General features: G+C 51.2%; 1 protein-coding gene across 2 annotated transcripts; it reads left to right on the top strand.

Moving 5' to 3' along the window:
- The first annotated feature begins 1,293 nt into the window (after positions 1-1,293).
- LOC116957895 (uncharacterized) lies at positions 1,294-17,338 on the top strand. Of its 2 annotated transcripts, none has more exons than XM_032980344.2 (5): positions 1,294-1,360; positions 4,767-4,868; positions 5,756-5,888; positions 7,437-7,640; positions 12,309-17,338. In XM_032980344.2, the coding sequence occupies exons 3-5, from the start codon at positions 5,756-5,758 to the stop codon at positions 13,661-13,663; spliced, it is 1,692 nt and encodes a 563-aa protein (XP_032836235.1). In that variant the 5' UTR covers positions 1,294-1,360; positions 4,767-4,868; the 3' UTR covers positions 13,664-17,338. The 2 variants fall into 2 exon arrangements, with proteins under 2 accessions (XP_032836235.1, XP_032836236.1); XM_032980345.2 differs by lacking the exon at positions 1,294-1,360 and adding an exon at positions 1,438-1,728.
- The last annotated feature ends 7,362 nt before the right edge of the window (positions 17,339-24,700 follow it).

The raw sequence follows: 24,700 nt of genomic DNA, 5'->3' as shown, positions 1-24,700 counted from the left end.
CTGACCCTACAGTGTAAATACTACAGATTCTGACCTACAGTCTAAATACTACAGATTCTGACCCTACAGTCTAAATACTACAGATTCTGACCCTACAGTCTAAATACTACAGATTCTGACCCTACAGTGTAAATACTACAGATTCTGATCCTACAGTCTAAATGCTACAGATTCTGATCCTACTGTCTAAATACTACAGATTCTGATCCTACAGTGTAAATACTACAGATTCTGACCCTACAGTCTAAATACTACAGATTCTGACCCTACAGTCTAAATACTACAGATTCTGATCCTACAGTGTAAATACTACAGATTCTGACCTACAGTCTAAATACTACAGATTCTGACCTACAGTCTAAATACTACAGATTCTGACCCTACAGTCTAAATACTACAGATTCTGACCCTACAGTCTAAATACTACAGATTCTGATCCTACAGTCTAAATACTACAGATTCTGACCCTACAGTCTAAATATTACAGATTCTGACCCTCCAGTGTAAATACTACAGATTCTGACCCTACAGTCTAAATACTACAGATTCTGATCCTACAGTCTAAATACTACAGATTCTGACCCTACAGTCTAAATACTACAGATTCTGACCCTACAGTGTAAATACTACAGATTCTGATCCTACAGTCTAAATACTACAGATTCTGACCCTACAGTGTAAATACTACAGATTCTGATCCTACAGTCTAAATACTACAGATTCTGACCCTACAGTGTAAATACTATAGAGTCTGACCTACAGTGTAAATACTACAGATTCTGACCTACAGTGTAAATACTACATATTCTGATCCTACAGTGTAAATACTACAGATTCTGATCCTACAGTGTAAATACTACAGATTCTGATCCTACAGTCTAAATACTACAGATTCTGATCCTACAGTCTAAATACTACAGATTCTGACCCTACAGTCTAAATACTACAGATTCTGACCCTACAGTGTAAATACTACAGATTCTGACCTACAGTGTAAATACTACAGATTCTGACCTACAGTGTAAATACTACATATTCTGATCCTACAGTGTAAATACTACAGATTCTGATCCTACAGTGTAAATACTACAGATTCTGATCCTACAGTCTAAATACTACAGATTCTGATCCTACAGTCTAAATACTACAGATTCTGATCCTACAGTCTAAATACTACAGATTCTGATCCTACAGTCTAAATACTACAGATTCTGATCTTACAGTCTAAATACTACAGATTCTGATCCTACAGTCTAAATACTACAGATTCTGACCCTACTGGTAGCGGCGTCTGTTCGAGGCGCCTTGTGCGGCATCTTGCCGCTCGCTGCGAGAGACGAAGACGCAGGACAAAGAGGCGGTGAGAGGCGCACACGGGGGGACACGGGGAGACAAAGACGGAGGGGGAGACACGGGGGGGGGGGGGCGGGGGGGAGACAAGGGGGACAAATAAGAGGGGGACAGAGAGACACACACAGACAGAGAGACACACAGAGAGACACAGACACACAGAGACAGATAGAGACACAGTCATAATAAAGGTTTTTGGGTAGATCGCATTATTTATAAATGTGTCGTAACCCTCCACCACCCGACTAATATTGGTCGCGAAAGCCTACGTGTTAAACTGAGAGACACACAGATAGACAGAGAGACACACAGACACACACAGGCTGGATTGTGTGAGGAGCTCACAAATCCTTGAAAGATCTGGGCAAGGTCCCATCGGTGAGCTCCTCCGGCAGGCAAGGCTGCGATGGCTGGGTCATGTAGCCCGCATGCCCAGCCACCGCATGCCGAAACAGCTTTTGTTCGGCCGGATCGAGGGGGCTAAACGGGAGAAGGCTCGTGAAGGACGCTGCTAATGGGCAGTGCCAGGCTAGGTGCACCTTGAGGCTACTGGGCAGTTGGAGGCAGTCGCCCTCCAACAACAACGGAGGGCGGAGGAGCGACGCTCACAACGAGCGGAGCGCCGGGTGGCTAAAGCACAGCAGGTTGGCACAGTAGGGGGCACAGGTGGTGCATCAGCCAGTCATCTCAGTCAGTCGACCCGTGGCACCTGGGTCTGCCCCGTGACCTCCTGCCAGCGGGCGTTCGACACTTCACGTGGCCTCAACGGGCACCTAGCCTGGCACAAGCGTCGTGGTGACGTCATCGCCACTTAGCGGTTGTTGTTGTTTGGGTAAAGTGTGGGTGACTCCCTCCTCTTGGTGGTGGTGGTGGAGTAAAGTGTGGGTGACTCCCACCTCTTGGTGATGGTGGTGGTGGGGTAAAGTGTGGGTGACTCCCACCTCTTGGTGGTGGTGGTGGTGGGGTAAAGTGTGGGTGACTGCCACCTCTTGGTGGTGGTGGTGGTGGGGTAAAGTGTGGGTGACTCCCTCTTGGTGATGGTGGTGGAGTAAAGTGTGGGTGACTCCCACCTCTTGGTGGTGGGGTAAAGTGTGGGTGACTCCCTCCTCTTGGTGGTGGTGGTGGGGTAAAGTGTGGGTGACTCCCACCTCTTGGTGATGGTGGTGGTGGGGTAAAGTGTGGGTGACTCACTCCTCTTGGTGGTGGTGGTGGTGGGGTAAAGTGTGGGTGACTCCCTCCTCTTGGTGGTGGTGGTTGTGGGGTAAAGTGTGGGTGACTCCCTCCTCTTGGTGGTGATGGTGGTGGTGGTGGGGTAAAGTGTGGGTGACTCCCTCCTCTTGGTGGTGGTGGTGGTGTAAAGTGTGGGTGACTCCCTCCTCTTGGTGGTGGTGGTGGGGTAAAGTGTGGGTGACTCACTCCTCTTGGTGGTGGTGGTGGTGGGGTAAAGTGTGGGTGACTCCCTCCTCTTGGTGGTGGTGGTTGTGGGGTAAAGTGTGGGTGACTCCCTCCTCTTGGTGGTGGTGGTGGTGGTGGTGTAAAGTGTGGGTGACTCCCTCCTCTTGGTGGTGGTGGTGGGGTAAAGTGTGGGTGACTCCCTCCTCTTGGTGGTGGTGGTGGGGTGAAGTGTGGGTGACTCCCTCCTCTTGGTGGTGGTGGTGGTGGGGTAAAGTGTGGGTGACTCCCTCTCCGTAGTGGTGGTAGTGGTGCAGTGAAGTGTGGGTAATGCCCAGTGGCGGAGCCAGTAGGGTGGGGGGTGGGGTGACACGTGCCCCCCCCCCCCCCCCAATGATCCGATCGAAATGAGCGATTTCGATCGGATAATTATTAGTAATAAATCGACATTTTGCGACCCTCCCCCCCCCACCCACTGCCACCGTGTAGCGTTTTATGACGTGCCCGGGACTCCACGAGATGACAGGACAATAGTCGGAGTCCATAATTGTCGATAAGTAACGGCAAAGCGGTTACCAGCGACTCACGGGATTGTGCGCAGTTGGGTAGTGCAGAGATGATGGGGCGAACAAAAGCGCTGCCCGCAAAGCAGTCGTGGTTTGAGACGTGGTTTGAGACGCGGTTTGAGTCGTGGTTTGAGACGTGGTTTGAGTCGTGGTTTGAGACGCGGTTTGAGACGCGGTTTGAGTCGTGGTTTGAGTCGTCGTTTGAGTCGTGGTTTGTGACGTGGTTTGAGTCGTGGTTTGAGTCGTGGTTTGAGACGCGGTTTGTGACGTGGTTTGAGTCGTGGTTTGAGACGCGGTTTGTGACGTGGTTTGAGTCGTGGTTTGAGTCGTGGTTTGAGACGCGGTTTGAGACGTGGTTTGAGTCGTCGTTTGAGTCGTGGTTTGTGACGTGGTTTGAGTCGTAGTTTGAGTCGTGGTTTGAGACGCGGTTTGAGACGCTTTTTGAGGTGCGGTTTGAGTCGCGGTTTGAGTCGCGGTTTGAGACGTGGTTTGAGTCGTGGTTTGAGACGTGGTTTGAGACGTGGTTTGAGACGTGGTTTGAGACGTGGTTTGAGACGTGGTTTGAGATGTGGTTTGAGTCGTGGTTTGAGACGTGGTTTGAGTCGTGGTTTGAGACGTGGTTTGAGTCGTGGTTTGAGACGTGGTTTGAGACGCGGTTTGAGACGTGGTTTGAGTCGTGGTTTGAGACGTGGTTTGAGTCGTGGTTTGAGACGTGGTTTGAGTCGTGGTTTGAGACGTGGTTTGAGACGTGGTTTGAGACGTCGTTTGAGACGTGGTTTGAGTCGTGGTTTGAGTCGTGGTTTGAGTCGTGGTTTGAGTCGTGGTTTGAGACGTGGTTTGAGACGTGGTTTGAGACGTGGTTTGAGACGTGGTTTGAGTCGTGGTTTGAGACGTGGTTTGAGACGTGGTTTGAGACGTGGTTTGAGTCGTGGTTTGAGACGTGGTTTGAGACGTGGTTTGAGACGTGGTTTGAGACGTGGTTTGAGACGTGGTTTGAGTCGTGGTTTGAGACGTGGTTTGAGACGTGGTTTGAGACGTGGTTTGAGACCTGGTTTGAGACGTGGTTTGAGACGTGGTTTGAGTCGTGGTTTGAGACGTCGTTTGAGACGTCGTTTGAGTCGTGGTTAGAGACGTGGTTTGAGACGTGGTTTGAGACGTCGTTTGAGTCGTGGTTAGAGACGTGGTTTGAGACGTGGTTTGAGTCGTGGTTAGAGACGTGGTTTGAGTCGTGGTTTGAGACGTGCCATTGCCTCGAATGCTCGTTCCACACACCGAGCCGGTCCACCGCTTACTCTTCATGCGCCGTCGAACGCCGCGCGCGCATCCAATAGACAGCAAGGGACAAGTCCTTGCTTGCTAACAACTCCTCTATAATTTTTCATTTGCTGGAGGGGTTGCCGCCCCCCGCCTGAAAATCCTGGCTCCGCCTCTGATGATGCCGAACCTGTTAACTCTCAGGACGCCGCTGATTGAGCGGCGAGGAGGAGGAGGAGGAGAGGAAGAGTAGGCAAAGTACAACTCTACAGAGTGGGCGAGGGGGCCTCTGCAACAGCAGTGGCGGTGAGTCGACAGTTGCAGGGCTGCGGTGTCACCGGTCGTGGCATCACCGGTAGTGGTGGGGCACCGCCACCATCACCAGCACCACCTCCACCATCACCAGCACCACCACCTCCACCACCAGCACCACCAGCACCACCACCACCAGCACCACCACCAGCACCACCACCACCAGCACCACCAGCACCACCACCAGCACCACCTCCAGCACCACCACCAGCACCACCTCCACCATCACCACCACCAGCACCACCACCACCAGCACCAGCACCACCATCACCTCCACCACCATCACCACCTCCACCACCTCCACCACCATCACCAGCACCACCACCAGCACCACCAGCACCAGCACCACCACCAGCACCACCTCCACCATCACCACCAGCACCATCACCAGCACCACCTCCACCATCACCACCAGCACCAGCACCGCCACATCCACCAGCACCAGCACCATCACCTCCACCACCAGCACCACCAGCACCACCACCACCAGCACCAGCACCACCTCCACCAGCACCACCACCAGCACCAGCACCACCGCCACCACCAGCACCACCTCCACCAGCACCTCCACCACCAGCACCACCACCACCAGCACCACCACCAGCACCACCTCCACCACCAGCATCACCACCACCAGTACCACCAGCACCACCAGCACCACCACCAGCACCACCACCAGCACCACCAGCACCACCACCACCAGCACCATCACCACCAGCACCAGCACCACCACCATCACCACCACCAGCACCACCACCACCAGCACCACCACCAGCACCACCACCACCTCCACCACCAGCACCACCACCACCACCACAGAGTGCTCCCGTGCCAGGCCGGCTCTAGGCCGATGTGTGGGCCTTCTGCTGCGCTTCCCGCAGATGGAGGGGTGCGTCAAAGTGACGCTCATCAAGGAGGAGTACGAGGAAGGGCAGCTCAGCGCCGACGCTTGCCCAGACCTCATCGTCAAGTTCGAGGAGACGGACGACGACGCCGGTGGCGGCGACGGCGTCGGTGAGATCGCACGTTGCTCCCTCGCACGTTGCTTCCTCAGGGCATCTCCGGTTTCTTCCTCCTCCCTCCCCCCTCCTCCTCCCTCCCTCCCCCCTCCTCCTCCCTCCCCCCTCCTATACACTACACTATACACTACACACTACACTATACACTACACTACTATACACTACACTATACACTACTATATACTACACTATACACTACACTATACACTACACTATACACTACACACTACACTATACACTACACACTACACTATACACTACACTACACTACTACACTATACACTACACTATACACTACACTATACACTACACACTACACTATACACTACACACTATACACTACACTATACACTACATTATACACTACACTATACACTACACACTACACTATACACTACACTATACACTACACACTATACACTACACTATACACTACACTATACACTACACACTACACTACACACTACACTACACAGGCAGTCCTCTACTTACGATGGAGATGGGTTACCACGACCCCACCGTAAGATGGAAGTGTCGTAAGTCGGGGACGATCTGTGTCGTTCAAACACCGATTTGTTCGAGTTCTGGTGCATCCAATATCCGTGGTTCTGCATCACCACATCACTACTGTAATCATCATCATCATCATCACAACATCACCACATCACTACTGTAATCATCATCATAACAACATCACCACATCACTACATCACTACTGTAATCATCATCATCACATCACCACATCACTACTGTAATCATCATCACAACATCACTACATCACTATTTTAATCATCATAACATGACCACATCACTACATCACTACTGTAATCATCATCATCACAACATCACCACATCACTACATCACTACTGTAATCATCATCATCATCATAACAACATCACCACATCACTACTGTAATCATCATCATCATCACAACATCACCACATCACTACTGTAATCATCATCATAACAACATCACCACATCACTACATCACTACTGTAATCATCATCATCATAACATCACTACATCACTATTGTAATCATCACCATCATCATCAACATCACATCACTACATCACTACTGTAATCATCATAACAACATCACCACATCACTACACCACTACTGTAATCATCATCATCACAACATCACCACATCACTACTGTAATCATCATCATCATCACAACATCACCACATCACTACTGTAATCATCATCATCATCACAACATCACCACATCACTACTGTAATCATCATCATCACAACATCACTACATCACCACATCACTACTGTAATCATCATCATCACATCACTACATCACTACTGTAATCATCATCATCATCATCACAACATCACCACATCACTACATCACTACTGTAATCATCATCACAACATCACCACATCACTACATCACTACTGTAATCAACATCATCACCACATCACTACATCACTACTGTAATCATCATCATCACCACATCACCACATCGCTACTGTAATCATCATCATCATCGCACGATGAACACAAGACGCATTCTCTCCCCGAACCGCAGCTCCTCCATGCCTGAACATCGTTAAAGTGGAAGGCACTCCGGAGAGACCCCAGCAGGAGGAGGGCGAGGAGGAGGAGGAGGTGACGGGGGACCGCCCAGGATTCCCGGAGACTCCGGGACGAGTCCCGGTCAAGGTGGAGGTCTGGGCGGAGGACGTCAAGAAGTTTGTCGAGGTGGAGCTGCTGGAAGAGGACGTTGGCCGAGGTGAGAGGGCACAGGGCGGAGGGGAGATCAAGGAGAGATTGAGAGAAAGAAAGGAGATATATTGAGAGATGTATACAGAGAGAAGAGAGATATTGAGAGATATATACAGAGAGAAGAGAAATATTGAGAGATATATACAGAGAGAAGAGAAATATTGAGATATATACAGAGAGAAGAGAGATATTGAGAGATATATACAGAGAAGATAAATATTGAGAGATATACAGAGAGAAGAGAAATATTTAGAGATATATACAGAGAGAAGAGATATATTGAGAGATATATACAGAGAGAAGAGAAATATTGAGAGATATATACAGAGAGAAGAGAGATATTGAGAGGAGAGATATTCCGTGTGCCTGGTTCCTCACCTTTGATGTCCTTGTGGTTGACAGAGAAGCTCCAATTTCATATCTCTCACTTACCATCCCTTCACTCCCTAGCTACACCACCCTCTCACTCACCATCCCTTCCCTCCCTAGCTACACCACCCTCTCACCATCCCTTCACTCCCTAGCTACACCACTCTCTCACTCACCATCCCTTCACTCCCTAGCTACACCACTCTCTCACTCACCATCCCTTCACTCCCTAGCTACACCACTCTCTCACTCACCATCCCTTCACTCCCTAGCTACACCACTCTCTCACTCACCATCCCTTCACTCCCTAGCTACACCACTCTCTCACCATCCCTTCACTCCCTAGCTACACCACTCTCTCACTCACCATCCCTTCGCTCCCTAGCTACACCACTCTCTCACTCACCATCCCTTCACTCCCTAGCTACACCACCCGCTCACTCACCATCCCTTCCCTCCCTAGCTACACCACCCTCTCACTCACCATCCCTTCACTCCCTAGCTACACCACTCTCTCACTCACCATCCCTTCGCTCCCTAGCTACACCACTCTCTCACTCACCATCCCTTCGCTCCCTAGCTACACCACCCTCTCACTCACCATCCCTTCACTCCCTAGCTACACCACTCTCTCACTCACCATCCCTTCGCTCCCTAGCTACACCACTCTCTCACTCACCATCCCTTCACTCCCTAGCTACACCACTCTCTCACTCACCATCCCTTCACTCCCTAGCTACACCACTCTCTCACTCACCATCCCTTCACTCCCTAGCTACACCACTCTCTCACTCACCATCCCTTCCCTCCCTAGCTACACCACCCTCTCACTCACCATCCCTTCACTCCCTAGCTACACCACTCTCTCACTCACCATCCCTTCGCTCCCTAGCTACACCACTCTCTAACTCACCATCCCTTCACTCCCTAGCTACACCACTCTCTCACTCACCATCCCTTCGCTCCCTAGCTACACCACTCTCTCACTCACCATCCCTTCACTCCCTAGCTACACCACCCTCTCACCATCCCTTCACTCCCTAGCTACACCACTCTCTCACTCACCATCCCTTCACTCCCTAGCTACACCACTCTCTCACTCACCATCCCTTCACTCCCTAGCTACACCACTCTCTCACCATCCCTTCACTCCCTAGCTACACCACTCTCTCACTCACCATCCCTTCGCTCCCTAGCTACACCACTCTCTCACTCACCATCCCTTCACTCCCTAGCTACACCACCCGCTCACTCACCATCCCTTCCCTCCCTAGCTACACCACCCTCTCACTCACCATCCCTTCACTCCCTAGCTACACCACTCTCTCACTCACCATCCCTTCGCTCCCTAGCTACACCACTCTCTCACTCACCATCCCTTCGCTCCCTAGCTACACCACCCTCTCACTCACCATCCCTTCACTCCCTAGCTACACCACTCTCTCACTCACCATCCCTTCGCTCCCTAGCTACACCACTCTCTCACTCACCATCCCTTCACTCCCTAGCTACACCACTCTCTCACTCACCATCCCTTCACTCCCTAGCTACACCACTCTCTCACTCACCATCCCTTCACTCCCTAGCTACACCACTCTCTCACTCACCATCCCTTCCCTCCCTAGCTACACCACCCTCTCACTCACCATCCCTTCACTCCCTAGCTACACCACTCTCTCACTCACCATCCCTTCGCTCCCTAGCTACACCACTCTCTCACTCACCATCCCTTCACTCCCTAGCTACACCACTCTCTCACTCACCATCCCTTCGCTCCCTAGCTACACCACTCTCTCACTCACCATCCCTTCACTCCCTAGCTACACCACCCTCTCACCATCCCTTCACTCCCTAGCTACACCACTCTCTCACTCACCATCCCTTCACTCCCTAGCTACACCACCCTCTCACTCACCATCCCTTCACTCCCTAGCTACACCACCCTCTCACTCACCGTCCCTTCACTCCCTGTATAGCTACACCACTCTCTCACCATCCCTTCACTCCCTAGCTACACCACTCTCTCAGTCACCATCCCTTCACTCCCTGTGTGTAGCTACACCACTCTCTCACCCACCATCCCTTCACTCCCTAGCTACACCACTCTCTCACTCACCATCCCTTCACTCCCTAGCTACACCACTCTCTCAGTCACCATCCCTTCACTTCCTGTGTGTAGCTACACCACCCTCTCACTCACCATCCCTTCACTCCCTTTGTGTATGTACGGCGCACCGGTGTGTAGTGTGGTATGTAGTGTATAGTGTAGTATACTAGTACAGCACTAGTGTAGTGTATAGTGTAGTATACTAGTACAGCACTACTGTAGTGTATAGTGTAGTATACTAGTACAGCACTAGTGTATAGTGTAGTGTATAGTGTAGTATACTAGTACAGCACTAGTGTGTAGTGTAGTGTATAGTGTAGTATACTAGTACAGCACTAGTAGTGTAGTGTATAGTGTAGTATACTAGTACAGCACTACTGTAGTGTATAGTGTGGAACACTAGTACAGCACTACTGTAGTGTATAGTGTAGTATACTAGTACAGCACTACTGTAGTGTATAGTGTAGTATACTAGTACATCACTAGTGTGTAGTGTATAGTGTAGTATACTAGTACAGCACTAGTGTAGTGTATAGTGTAGTATACTAGTACAGCACTACTGTAGTGTATAGTGTAGTGTACTAGTACAGCACTACTGTAGTGTATAGTGTAGTACACTAGTACAGTACTACTGTAGTGTATAGTGTAGTACACTAGTACAGCACTACTGTAGTGTATAGTGTAGTATACTAGTACAGCACTACTGTAGTGTATAGTGTAGTGCAGGGGTGTCCAAACTTCGGCCCGCGGGCCAACTGCGGCCCGCCATCCATTTTTAATTGGCCCGTATCAAAGTCTAAAAATATAATGGACTATGGCCCACTGTATTGCACTTCTTAGTTTAAACACTAGGTGGCGCTATTGTCTTGATCAAGGCAGCGTCTCCACAAACCAAGCAATCGAAGAAAAAAATTGCTCAGGGTCACCAGAAATGCCGGAACCGAAGAGACGCAAGATTGCAAGCGAGTGCAGAAAATTTCAGACTCGGTGGAAGAATTAATATTTTTTCATAGAAACCAAGGGGAAGTGTGTTTGTTTGATTTGTAATGAGAGTGTTGCCGTGATGAAAGAGTATAATGTACGACGGCATTATGAAACGAAACATCAGACTTTAAATTTTGATTTAAAGCTTTCGTGACTGCAGTGATTCATATTCTTGGTTCTTTCGGTAAAGTCACGTTGAAGGGAAACAATAATGTGACTTTACCGAAAGAACCAAGAATATGAAACATCAGACCTTCACGTCCTACACTGGCGCCGAGCGTAAAGAGAAGGTAAAGCAAATGGCAGCTAGCCTGCTAACGCAGCAGCAGGTTTTTTTCCGTGCTAACAAAGCTCAAGAAAATGCAACAATGGCCAGTTATGAAGTAGCTCGACTCATTGCCCTACACGGAAAACCTTTCTCAGACGGTGACTTCATCAAACAGTGCCTCGCTAAAGTCGTGGGAATAATGTGCCCGGAGAAAATTCAGGATTTCAACGATGATAGCATGTCCAGAAATACGGTTGTGCGGCGAATTGAAGACTTGTCGGCTAACTTACAACAGCAAGTGTCAGATAAAGCTTGTGCTTTCGATTTTTACTCGATTGCATGTGATGAGAGCACAGAAGCCACGGACACTGCACAGCCGTAATTTTTTTTGCGGGGAGTTGATAATTTTTGCATTACGGAGGAACTGCTCGATCTTCGGAGTCTAAAGGGGACAACAACTGGGAAGGACATGTTTGAAGCTGTGTCACATGCAATTGACCAGGCTGGATTTAAATGGGACAAGCTGTGTGGAATTGCAACGGATGGGGCTCTCTGGAAAAAGAGTTTGGACACCTCTGGTGTAGTGCATAGTTAATTAGTGTATTGTGTGTGGTGTATAGTGTAGTGTAGTGCATAGTGTAGTGTATAGTGTAGTGTATGTGTAGTATAGTATAGTATATAGTGTATGGCGTAGTGTATAGTGTATGGCGTAGTGTATAGTGTAGCCTAGTGTATAGTGTAGTGTGTAGCGTAGTGCGTGTCGTGTAGTGCAGTGTAAAAATGTATTCTAAAAGTAACGAGTCTTCAACTTCGCATGTAAAAGCACGCGGCTCCAGCGAGCGCGCGGGGGTGGACGTCCGCTGGCAGGCGACACCCCCCCCAACGTCACACCGACGCGTTCCCCCCTCCCCGCCCCCCCGCCCCCCCGCGTGGCACCGTGAGTGCAGCGCGGCACGAGGCCCAAGACACGTGGCCGCTGTGCGAGGGCTGCGGCCTGGAGCTCGGCCGCCGATGCCTCCGCCTGAAGGTGGACGACGCACTGGCGGCGGCACCGCCACCGCCGTCACCGCGGTCACCGCGGGCCTGCGCGCGGTGCGGCGACGCGATCGCCGTCGGCGCCGCAGCGTTTGTCTACGGCCAGCGGACGAGGCCGACGGAGGCCCGCGGAGAGGAGGAGGAGGAGGAGCGGCCGCCGCCGCCGGCGACGCCGCCGACGCGGCGCCCCGCGTCGCCGGCGTCCGACGGCAGGAAGCACGCGTGCCGGGAGTGCGGCAAGGCGTTCCTCTACCGGTGCCAGCTGAAGCGCCACAGCAGGACGCACACGGGCGAGAGGCCGCACGCCTGCGCCGAGTGCGGCAAGCGCTTCTCGCAGCGCTCCCACCTGGAGACGCACGCCCGCATCCACACGGGCGAGCGGCCGCACGCCTGCGCCGAGTGCGGCAAGGGCTTCCGCCAGCGCTCCAACCTCAAGATCCACGCGGCGACGCACACGGGCGAGCGGCCGCACGCCTGCGCCGACTGCGGCGAGCGCTTCTCCCACCGCTCGCACCTCGCGGCGCACTCGAGGACGCACGGCGCGGCCGGGGGCCCCGGCGCCCCCCGCGCCGGGGCCGCCCGGGCGTTCTCCAAGCGCTCGAGCCTCAGCGTGCACTCGCCGCCCCGCGCCGGCGTCAAGCCGTACGCGTGCGCCGAGTGCGGCAGGGGCTTCGCGAAGCGCTCCAACCTGAAGACGCACGCGCTGGCGCACGCCGGCGACCTGCCGCACCCGTGCGTCCAGTGCGGCAAGGGCTTCTGCTACCGCTACCAGCTGAAGCGGCACAGCAGGACGCACACGGGCGAGCGGCCGCACGCGTGCGCCGAGTGCGGCAAGGGCTTCACGCAGCGCTCGCACCTGGAGACGCACGCGCGCATCCACACGAGCGAGCGGCCGCACGCGTGCCTCGACTGCGGCAAGAGGTTCACGCAGCGCTCCAACCTCAAGATCCACGTCCTGACGCACGCCACCGAGAAGCCGTACGTGTGCGAGGGGTGCGGCAAGGGCTTCTCGCACCGCTCGTACCTGATCACGCACGCGCGCACCCACACGGGGGAGAGGCCGCACGCGTGCAAGGAGTGCGGCAAGGCGTTCGCGCAGCGCTCCAACCTCAACATCCACGCCCTGACGCACACGGGCGAGCGGCCGCACGTGTGCGTCCAGTGCGGCCGGGGCTTCACGCAGCACTCCAACCTGAAGACGCACGCGCTCACGCACGCCGCCGGGAAGCCGCGAGCGCGCAGGGGCCCTCGAAAAGTTCCGAGCTGAGGAGGAGTCGTCGTCCCCCGGCCCCGCTCAGTTCCGTTATCCTTCCCCGCGCCTCCCCCCCGCTGAACACGGCGGGCTACTCGCGGCGGGAACGAAGTGCAACGTGCGTACGCTACACGCCGGGCTCTCTACCCGCGCCGCATTTCATTGCGCGCGGTTTTTTCGTTGTTTTGTTTTTCCATTGGGTGCAAATTGTGAACAACGGCCATGTCAGACATTGGCTCATCTTTATCGGCATTGGAATTGGTTTCACTGTTTGATGGACATGGGGTCCCCGGTTCAAACCCCCCCGGCGGAAGGGAGGGAGGCCTCGTCTCCTTCAGCCGTGGATCTTAGTCTCCCCGTCTGGCCTGTTGCCCGAGATTTAGCAGGTGGGGATGACCAGACTAGGAGTTGACAGCCGAAGAGGGCGCAGAGGCCAGAGGTCAGTCCGGAGCCCGTGGACTTTGTACTCAAGGGCTGTCCGGTCCAAGGTCGGCGCCGGCTCTCAACATCGGGCAGGCGTCGGCGACGCCAGCGCATTGCACGCAACGCACGGGATGGTGATCTTGTCGACCCCCGGTGATTGCCAAACGTAAGTACACGTTCCAGCGTGGCAGTCTGGGACGCGCGCGCGCCGTTGAGAAGTCGCTTCACCGGCTACCCTGGTGGGGGGGTCAGAGCACGTGCGTACTCTGTTTAAGATGTGTGGATAATACTCTTTGGTTTTTTCGGTAAAGTCACGTAGGTAAAATAAAATAAAACAACTTAATGAAATCACGACGTTTCGGAGGCAACGCAAGCTTCCGTCCACAGGTGGAACAGTCACAGCAGAATAGCTGCGTCAAGTGGAGAGCTCTTGAGACGACCGGGATTATATACAGGTTAAGGGGGGGGGGGGAGGAGCCAGGAAGGGACGTGGGTGGGGAGGGGAAGGCTGGGTTAAGCCGCCTTTTGTTATGCTGCAAGGGGGTGTTTGGGGGGAGCGATGGCGCGCTGCACGAAAGCAATTACAACCCCCCTCAAGCTTCAAATCTAGAATGTGTGGATAAGCCTGGCGAAGGGCTACGATTGTGGTACGATCGTAAACACCGTGAGAGGGGGAAATCGGATCGTGACTCACAGTAAATCCGGGTCTCATAGTGTGACCGGGTCTCGGGATCAGGGGCCCCGGGCACAGAGAACGCTCGTGAAGATGCGTCGAAAGCTCCGGCGAAGGGCTACGATTACAGTACGATCCTAGATTTAAAGCTTTTTGTGACTGCAAGGATCCATACTCTTTGGTTCTATTCGGTAAAGTCACGTAGGTAAAAAATAAGAGACAGCCTGGTCCCTTCACCTGATGAAGGCCGCTTGTGTTGTGGCCGAAACGTCGTGATTTTTGTTGTTTTATTTTTTACCGACGTGACTTTACCAAATAGAACCAAAGAGTATACAGTACGATCGCAAAAAAAGGATCGCGAGTCAGAAGTGAACGTGGGAGCCGGGGTTCGCTCTGTAACCGCTGCGCCGCCGGCGGGCGTTGCCGTCGCTGGGCGCTGCATCGCCCGCTCACACCGCACCGGCCAATCGGCCGCCAGCGGGAGCTGAAGGCGCCCAGGCGGCACGGCCCTGCGTGACGTCATAGCCCCTCCCCCCCCTCCCCGCGTGCTGCGCGCCCCTCGGCCATTTTGCGTGGCCGAGGAAAGCAGAGGCGACGCCATGCGTGGAAGGAACTTTGACAAGTGTAACCATCGACGGCTTGATTCGTTGACCAATCTATATTGATCAGGTCCCGTCGCCCAGTTGTTATCGGTGTTACGATCGGTCGACCTAGGGAGGAGCCCCGACTGCTCGGAAGTTTATCGCGAGCTTTGCTTGGCCCAGCGTCGACTCGCATATTAACGAGAAGTCTCACCGTTAAATAATCAACCGGTGAAATGCATGACCTAGTGCACGTATCGCAGCATGTGAGACTCTTAATGAATTGTTGCATATTTATATATAGATATATATATACACATACGCACACGGCTTCGTAGGTTGTCTATTTGTTTACATCGGAATCACGTTTTAAGTATCTTAATCCGGTGAGATCAGCGCACGCGCGTGGATATTCCTCGCCAAATCTTACAGCGCAGAGGCTAACCCGGCTGGCGCTGTGTTTAACAGACGGGTATAGTGACGAGATGTCCGGGTACATTGGCTCGGTGTTGATGATGGGCTTTGCATTTGCCAGGGCATTGGAGCACCGTACAGCTACTCTCAACCATTCCCCATGCCCTGCTGTGGTCTAGCCTAGGGGGACCCCCCCCCCCAGTGGCAGCTGCCCCTGTGTGGCTCAAGGCGTCGATCGTTCCCAATGCCCCGCTGTGGTCTAGCCTAGGGGGACCCCCCCCCCAGTGGCAGCTGTCCCTGTGTGGCTCAAGGCGTCGATCATTCCCAATGCCCTGCTGTGGTCTAGTTTAGGGGGACTCCTCCAGTGACAGCTGCGCCTGTGTGGCTCAAGGCGTCGATCGTTCCCAATGCCCTGCTGTGGTCTAGTTTAGGGGACCCCCCCCCCCCCCAGTGGCAGCTGCCCCTGTGTGGCTCAAAGGGTCAGCCATGACGATTGGCTGGTTCGTTGACCCCGGAGTGAGGGATGGTGATTGTCTGGAGCGGTCGACCTCTCTTAGCAGAATGTGGACCTCGCTGCATGCGCCGCATGTGCAATCGGGAGCGTGCCCGTCGTCGGTTGTAGATTTTAGGCTTTAGCCAAGCAATGCATATTGTGACTCGGCATCGTATTCGTATTGTTGTTGATATTACGAGTGAAGTGGTTTAGCTTAGTTAGGGTTAAGGGGCAGTGCTCCACCTCCACCGCGGTGCACTGGACGCGGAATGACGACGGGTGATGGGGGTGATGACGACGACGATGACGACGATGTTTTCCCGCATCTTTGAAAGTGTTTCACAACGTTGCGCCTGGAATTTGTGGAGCCCCCCCCCCTCCACCCCCAACCCGCAGCGACATTTTGAAATCCACGATGTAGCCTCGTGCATTGGCGTGCGATCATTCCTATCGGTAGGAGGGAGCGTGGCGTGATGGTACCAGTGACCGAATGAGTGTGGGGAGCGGCGGCGTAGCGGTTAGCGCGCTGCGAACCCGGCGACCTGAGTTGGAGTCCCGCTCGCGGCCAACGCCGGCGACCGAACATCCGGATCGCTCGTGGGCCTCCCCGGAGCCGACTCGGCCTCAAATCGAGTACCGGTGCGACGCATGGACATCGCCGCTTAGGGAGACAAAGGCGGCCGGACGTGGCGTTGGACACCCACCCTTTTGTACGCCATTGCCGGCCTTTTCGTAGGCGCTGCTACCCGCTGACAGCACTTGCCCCAACAGTCTATTTAAGGCTGTACATGGGAGGGGAGGGGGGGAGGGGGGTGGGGTGGGGAGGTGAATCTTGGTCTTTGTGAGTGCCCTGAGGACGATTGTCTCTGAACGGCGCTTTGTACATTTAAATTATTTGTTGTCTAACCGTTCACCCCGTTGGTGCTCTTGATGTCGTGGTGGCGGCGGCGGCGACCGTGTCCGGGCCTCCGCTCTCTCCGTGTGTGTAGTCGCCGTGTCAATAAAGCCGCTGTGCCCTCTCGCGAGCGCCGATTTGTTGCGGTGTTTTGCGGCGACGGTGCAAGGCAACTGGTCGGCTTCGCTGGCCAACGCCACCGATGATCGAACTTGTGTCAACTTGTCTCAACTTTCGCGTCCGCTTGCGTCAACACGTCGGAATTTGTGTCGACTTGAAACACTGCACCGCGACGAAGCGATCGCTCTCCCAACAGAGACGCGGAGAGAGAGAGAGAGGACGACTCGGGTGGAGAGTTGTAACAGATGGAGATTAGTCCACACACGGTGTAGAAGGTGGAGTGAGATGGAACAGATGGAGATTAGTCCACACACGGTGTAGAAGGTGGAGTGAGATGGAACAGATGGAGATTAGTCCACCCACGGGTATAGAAGGGAGTGAGATGGAACAGATGGAGATTAGTCCACACACGGTGTAGAAGGTGGAGTGAGATGGAACAGATGGAGATTAGTCCACACATGGTGTAGAAGATGGAGTGAGATGGAACAGATGGAGATTAGTCCACCCACGGGTATAGAAGGGAGTGACATGGAACAGATGGAGATTAGTCCACACACGGTGTAGAAGGTGGAGTGAGATGGAACAGATGGAGATTAGTCCACACGGTGTAGAAGATGGAGTGAGATGGAACAGATGGAGATTAGTCCACACACGGGGTAGAAGGTGGAGTGAGATGGAACATATGGAGATTAGTCCACACACGGTGTAGAAGTGAGCGAGATGGAACAGATGGAGATTAGTCCACACGGTGTAGAAGGGAGTGAGATGGAACAGATGGAGATTAGTCCACCCACAGGTAGAAGGGAGTGAGATGGAACAGATGGAGATTAGTCCACACACGTGGTAGAAGGGAGTGAGATGGAACAGATGGAGATTAGTCCAGACACGGGGTAGAAGGGAGTGAGATGGAACAGATGGAGATTAGTCCACACACGGGTATAGAAGGGAGTGAGATGGGACAGATGGAGATTAGTCCACACACAGGGAAGGGAGTGAGATGGAACAGATGGAGATTAGTCCACACACGGTGTAGAAGGGAGTGAGATGGAACAGATGGAGATTAGTCCACCCACGGGTATAGAAGGGAGTGACATGGAACAGATGGAGATTAGTCCACACACGGTGTAGAAGGTGGAGTGAGATGGAACAGATGGAGATTAGTCCACACGGTGTAGAAGATGGAGTGAGATGGAACAGATGGAGATTAGTCCACACACGGGGTAGAAGGTGGAGTGAGATGGAACATATGGAGATTAGTCCACACACGGTGTAGAAGTGAGCGAGATGGAACAGATGGAGATTAGTCCACACGGTCTAGAAGGGAGTGAGATGGAACAGATGGAGATTAGTCCACCCACAGGTAGAAGGGAGTGAGATGGAACAGATGGAGATTAGTCCACACACGTGGTAGAAGGGAGTGAGATGGAACAGATGGAGATTAGTCCAGACACGGGGTAGAAGGGAGTGAGATGGAACAGATGGAGATTAGTCCACACACGGGTATAGAAGGGAGTGAGATGGGACAGATGGAGATTAGTCCACACACAGGGAAGGGAGCGAGATGGAACAGATGGAGATTAGTCCACACACGGTGTAGAAGGGAGTGAGATGGAACAGATGGAGATTAGTCCACACACGGTGTAGAAGGGAGTGAGATGGAACAGATGGAGATTAGTCCACACACGGGTGTAGAAGGGAGTGAGATGGAACAGATGGAGATTAGTCCACACACGGTGTAGAAGGGAGTGAGATGGAACAGATGGAGATTAGTCCACCCACGGTGTAGAAGGGATTGAGATGGAACAGATGGAGATTAGTCCACACACGGTGTAGAAGGGAGTGAGATGGAACAGATGGAGATTAGTCCACCCACGGTGTAGAAGGGATTGAGATGGAACAGATGGAGACTAGTCCACCCATGGGTATAGAAGGGAATGAGATGGAACAGATGGAGATTAGTCCACCCACAGGGAAGGGAGCGAGATGGAACAGATGGAGATTAGTCCACACACGGGTGTAGAAGGGAGTGAGATGGAACAGATGGAGACTAGTCCACCCACGGGTATAGAAGGGAGCGAAATGGAACAGATGGAGATTAGTCCACACACGGGTGTAGAAGGGAGTGAGATGGAACAGATGGAGACTAGTCCACACACGGTGTAGAAGGGGAGTGAGATGGAACAGATGGAGATTAGTCCACCCACGGTGTAGAAGGGATTGAGATGGAACAGATGGAGACTAGTCCACCCACGGGTATAGAAGGGAATGAGATGGAACAGATGGAGATTAGTCCACCCACAGGAAAGGGAGCGAGATGGAACAGATGGAGATTAGTCCACACACGGGTGTAGAAGGGAGTGAGATGGAACAGATGGAGACTAGTCCACCCACGGGTATAGAAGGGAGCGAAATGGAACAGATGGAGATTAGTCCACACACGGTGTAGAAGGGAGTGACATGGAACAGATGGAGATTAGTCCACCCACTGTTGCCTCCACAGCGCTGGATGACAGGCAGCCGCGTGCATAGCCACCGCATTCCGCCACCATCAGCCATGATCAATCCACTGCCCGGTGATGGCACCTGCCTCAAGTTACTGCCAACTCACGAGTTTGAAATGCACTGTAAACGATTTAAAACAATTAAAAGTAATATTTAAAAAGCAAAACTTAGTTTTTTTTAAAACACGCTTTCATGAAATGTACCCTCCTAGTAATGTAAGAAATCCACGACTCCAGGCAGTGGCCCCGAAGTTTGCCCAGAACGTAAGGGGACCGTGGTGATTCACAGCCAACGTCAGTTGAACGTGGACAATTAAGACCCAAGCCGAAACATAAGATATAAAAAATAATTTTGATTTAAAGCTTTCGTGACTGCAGGGATTCATATTCTTGGTTCTTTCGGTAAAGTCACCACCACGTGGAAGGGAAACAATAAAAGAATACAAATATAAAACAATAAAATTATTGTAAAACAATACAATTATTGTAAAACAATAAAATTATTATTCTTCTTTGGTTCTTTCGGTAAAGTCACGTAGAATGAGAATAAAATAATAAATTGATAAAATTAAATAACACAATAATATTCTCACGACGTTTCGGCCACAACACAAGCGGCCTTCATCAGGTGAAGGGGACGAGACTGTCTGGAGGACAGCGCTGGAGTGAGAAAGCCACGCTGAGATCACGACCTTTAAGCTGTGTGAGAAGAAACAAAGCGCCTTGACAAAGGAATTAGCATAGAATTTAGCATTGAAATGGCTGAGTGATTAGCTTGTGACTGGTCACAGAAAAGGCTATGTTAAAGTTAAAGCATACACATCCGCAAAGGCACCCCTTGACAAAGGAATTAGCATAGAATTTAGCATTGAAATAGGTAAGTTAAAGTATACACATCCGCAGAGGCACTCCTTGACAAAGGAATTAGCATAGAATTTAGCATTGAAATAGCTGAGTGATTAGCTTGTAACTGGTCACAGAAATAGCTATGTTAAAGTCAGAGCATATACATTCACCGAGGCACCTAGTACAAATCAAACAGGAGAATTTAGCATTGAAATAACTAGGCGAATTTAGCATTGAAATAACTGAGTGATTAGCTTGTGACTGGTGAAGTTAAGGCCTACACATCTGAGCTATTCACAGTAGCTGGGTATACAATACAATATATAATGAATACTATATAGTGAACCAATAAAAAACTAAAATATAAATTACCTCAATGTTATCAATAAACTCTATATATTCTCCAATCAGCTAAGCTACCAACAATAAGTCATTATATATCACAATGCTATATGGCGAAAAATAGGTGGATTCTTACCCTCAACTTTAGCAACACGGATAGCTACGGGTCCCGTTCAGACAGACGAGTTCATCCATGGTCGGAACAGAGGAGGGGGAGAGAGACAGCTGTGAGGCGCTGTTATACTCCATGTTGTAAACCATACCATTAACCGTGGTGAGATGTATTAAGAGTCAATGCCAGCGAAAGAGCTGCGGTCTGAAGGTCATCGTAAAATACAATTAATTAAGAACGGAAATGGTTTAAAACATCTTTCCAATGGTTACTAAACCAGAATCCATCTTCTCGGTTGAAATTGTCTCTGTGCTTGTATATGTGAATGGCCTCATGAACGAATCTCTCATGGTAGCCGGTTGGTTTGCAAAGAACCTCCGTCTTGGAGAAGTCAATGTCATGTGAGCCCACTGAATTATAACAGTGATCTGCCACGGCAGAGGAGTTCGTTCTACCGTGTTTCAAGTCTGCTTTATGTTCGCGGATGCGGTCCGAGATATGTCGTTTGGTTTCTCCAATGTAGCTACTACCACAGAGGCACTTTAGTTTGTAAACGCCCAGGTACTGTATGTCTGGAACAGCATCTTTTGCAGATGGAACTAGATCACGGATTTTATGTACTGTGTTGAATCGGACCTGGATCTTGTGTTTATTCAGGATTTTGGAGATCTTTTTAGTGACCCCTGCAATGTAGTGTAAGGTGATGGTTTTGAGTGGCTCCACAAGAGGATCCTTCTTCATGACTGGAGTGATGGCTTTGCGGATTGTGTAGTCGGAGTAACCATTAGCCCTGAGAGTCTGGTGTACGTGCTTGAGTTCACTGGTAATGTGTTCCTGGTCGGAAATGCATTGGGCTCTATGGTATAGAGTCTTGATGAGGGAGTTCTTCTGGGATGGATGGTGGTGGGAATCCGGTTTCAAGTAAGCATCTGTATGGGTAGCTTTCCTGTAGACAGAGTGGCTCATTGAACCATCATGTCTCCTTTTAATTAAGACATCCAAAAAGGGTAGTTTGCCATATTTTTCGACCTCCATGGTAAATCTGATGGCTGGGTGTATGGAATTGATGTGGTCGTGGAATTGGTCTAGAGCAGGCTGGCCTTGTGGCCAGATGACAAAGGTGTCATCCACGTACCTCTTCCATAAGGTCGGGCGTAGAGTGGCAGTCTGGATGGCGTCAGTTTCAATTTTTTCCATGAATACGTTGGCTACAACCGGAGATAGGGGGGAGCCCATTGGGGTGCCCTCAGTTTGTTTGTAGAAAGTTCCATTCCAGGTGAAGTATGTGTTGGTTAAGCAATGTCTCACCAGGGGGGGGTACATCAGTGTGCAGTCCTTGATGAACCAGGTCTTCAATGATAGCGATGGTGTCAGGTACCGGGACTTTGGTGAACAAGGACACCACATCAAAACTGACAAACAGGTCGTCTGGGGACAGGGAAATGCCTTTGATTGTCGATACCAGGTGAGTAGAATTTAGTACCGCAGAGGTGGTTTTTCCAGTGAAAGGTCGCAGTATATCAGCAAGAAAACGTGCCAGTTTATAGGTGGGGGAGTTGATAGTAGAGACGTCGTCGTCATCATCACGTTGACATAGCAGCAGCCAAATCCTCTAAGGGGCCGTCCATAAATGACGTCACACACCTGGGGGGGGGGGGGTCAGACATTTGTGACGATGTGCGACGAGGTGGGGGGGGGGTTGAGAAATGTGACGTCACATCAAAATGCGCAACTTTAAATAAATACAGACAACACGTTCTAGTTAATTAAATATACTTTTTAATAAATGTTTTCTCCTACAATACCAGAGTGCAGCGCCACATTAAATACGCACTGCAATCCATACAGACCCACAGATACTCCTATAGAAGAGATCCACACAGACCCACAGATACCCATACTCACATAGAAACAGAGATCCACACAGACCCACAGATACCCATACTCATATAGAAACAGAGATCCATACAGACCCACAGATACCCATACTCATATAGAAACAGAGATCCATACAGACCCACAGATACCCATGCTCATATAGAAACAGAGATCCATACAGACCCACAGATACCCATACTCATATAGAAACAGATCCATACAGACCCACAGATACCCATACTCACTTAGAAACAGAGATCCATACAGACCCACAGATGCCCATACTCATATAGAAGCAGAGATCCATACAGACCCACAGATACCCATACTCCTATAGAAGCAGAGATCCAAACAGACCCACAGATACCCATACTCATTTAGAAACAGAGATCCACACGGACCCACAGATACCCATACTCATATAGAAGCAGAGATCCACACAGACCCACAGATACCCATACTCATATAGAAACAGAGATCCATACAGACCCACAGATACCCATACTCATTTAGAAACAGAGATCCATACAGACCCACAGATACCCATACTCATATAGAAACAGAGATCCACATGACCCACAGATACCCATACTCATATAGAAACAGAGATCCACACATACCCACAGATACCCATACTCATATAGAAGCAGAGATCCACACAGACCCACAGAAATTCATACTAAACTCAACAAGTTTGGCTTTACCAGGTAAGGCCTCACTGAGACGTCCAGCTCTTTGTCACAAGCCACTTGCCTATCACAAATTATAGTTCCAACGAAGTGAGCTTATCATCATCACGTGCATATTGATAGCAGTAGCCAAAGAATCTGAACGCTGCTTGTAAATGCGGAGGGAAAATCCGCAGGCCCCGCAGAAAAGTAGGAACATTTCTCATTGCGCACTCTAAGGAGTGCAGTCCATCACGAATGCGCGTCGATCACACGTTGAAGTGGGCTGCCTGAAATAACACCACCGTTTTGAGTCTTTTCGATTTAAAGCTTTCGTGACTGCAGGGATTCATCTTCTTGGTTCTTTCGGTAAAGTCGCCACCACGTAGAAGGGAAACAAAAAAGTAACAATAAAAATATGAAACGATAAAAGTTTTTTTATATTCTTAGTTCTTTCGAAAAAGTCACGTTCAACGTGACTTTACCGAAAGAACTAAGAATATGAATTACTGCAGTCACGAAAGCTTTAAATCAATATAAAAGTTTTGTTATATATATTATTTTATTGTTTCCCTTCTACGTGGTGACTTTACCGAAAGAACCAAGAATATGTTTTGAGTCTTGTCGCAGAACTGGCTCAGGCTCAGGGATGGGTCCCGAACGTGAGCCCGGCAGCGGTGTTCCAGTCCTTTGGGCCGGGGACACCCCAAACTGCGCTGGGGCACATCCCTCGCGAGGTTTTTACGCGCAGCGGGGGGACAGGAGCAGGTGGCCGCTAGCCGCGGGTTCGTAGTCGGGAGTCGATGGGGAGAGAGAGAGAGGCGTCGGGGCTCGGGATCGAACCCACGACCTCCTGTGTACCCCGACAGTTCCACGTATTCGCGTGGAACCGTCGGACGATGAGGCAGGCAAGGGAGACGCTGGTTCTGACAGCGACCCATTTACCGGTAATCACCAGCCACGGTCACTCCACCGCTGGATCGGAAGTGCGCAAAGAAGCTCGCAGAGACGCTTGCTCGGAATTGCAACTGAGAAAGGGGAACGCATCGATTAAGTTGGAGAACGCGCGCAGGATAGAGATGTCGGTGCAGGACGCGTCAAGGCCA

The sequence above is a fragment of the Petromyzon marinus genome, chromosome 66, assembly GCF_048934315.1.
Source record: "Petromyzon marinus isolate PM22_M1 ecotype Great Lakes invasive population chromosome 66, UKy_Petmar_22M1.pri1.0, whole genome shotgun sequence".
In the NCBI taxonomy this organism is placed as follows: Eukaryota; Metazoa; Chordata; class Hyperoartia; order Petromyzontiformes; family Petromyzontidae; genus Petromyzon; species Petromyzon marinus.
Note: the sequence above shows the minus strand (reverse complement) of the source record. Positions and strands in the feature narration are given on the sequence as shown.

What these genes read in the sequence shown, in the direction of transcription:
- LOC116957895 (XM_032980344.2), top strand. Translation starts at nt 5,756, where the DNA reads ATGGAGGGGTGCGTCAAAGTGACGCTCATCAAGGAGGAGTACGAGGAA. An exon ending in CGGTGGCGGCGACGGCGTCG is followed by an intron (nt 5,889 to 7,436) that starts GTGAGATCGCAC and finishes CCCGAACCGCAG; the next exon opens with CTCCTCCATGCCTGAACATC. An exon ending in GGAAGAGGACGTTGGCCGAG is followed by an intron (nt 7,641 to 12,308) that starts GTGAGAGGGCAC and finishes CCGTGAGTGCAG; the next exon opens with CGCGGCACGAGGCCCAAGAC.